Source organism: Bison bison, unplaced genomic scaffold, assembly GCF_000754665.1.
Source record: "Bison bison bison isolate TAMUID 2011002044 unplaced genomic scaffold, Bison_UMD1.0 scf7180017864183, whole genome shotgun sequence".
NCBI lineage: Eukaryota > Metazoa > Chordata > Mammalia > Artiodactyla > Bovidae > Bison > Bison bison.
Genome location: NW_011494755.1, coordinates 4,109,106 through 4,109,486, shown reverse-complemented (window position 1 = coordinate 4,109,486; position 381 = coordinate 4,109,106). Strand labels below are relative to the sequence as shown.

General features: G+C 52.2%; 1 protein-coding gene across 1 annotated transcript in view; it reads left to right on the top strand.

Moving 5' to 3' along the window:
* The first annotated feature begins 6 nt into the window (after positions 1 to 6).
* The window catches only part of KLF4 (Kruppel-like factor 4 (gut)), a 4,915-nt gene continuing 4,540 nt past the window's right edge, over positions 7 to 381 (top strand). The window contains exon 1 of the mRNA XM_010843619.1: positions 7 to 370. Coding sequence (XP_010841921.1) covers positions 366 to 370 — 5 coding nt within the window. The 5' untranslated portion in view covers positions 7 to 365. The remainder of the gene's footprint in view (positions 371 to 381) is intronic.

Below are 381 nucleotides of genomic sequence, written 5' to 3'. Positions count from 1 at the left end.
GCCGCCCGCCTGCCACCCCGGCCACAGCCCCAGCGCTCACGGCGATAGCCGCGGTGACCGCGACAGCGGTGGGGGACGCTGCTGAGTCGAAGAGAGCGCAGCCTGGCCATCGGACCTACTTGATTCGCCTTGCTGATTGTCTATTTTTACGAGTTTACAACTTTTCTAAGAACTTTTGTATACAAAGGAACTTTTTTTTTTAAAGGCATCTCCCTTTTATATTTAATCCAAAGAAGAAGGATCTCGGGCAATTTGGGGTTTGGGGTTTTGGCTTCGTTTCTAAGTTTTTTTCCTCTTCGTTGGCTTTGGGGTTCGGGTACCCCTACTGCTTCGGACTCCCGAGGACCTTTTGGGCCCCCACATTAATGAGGTAGGTGCGGC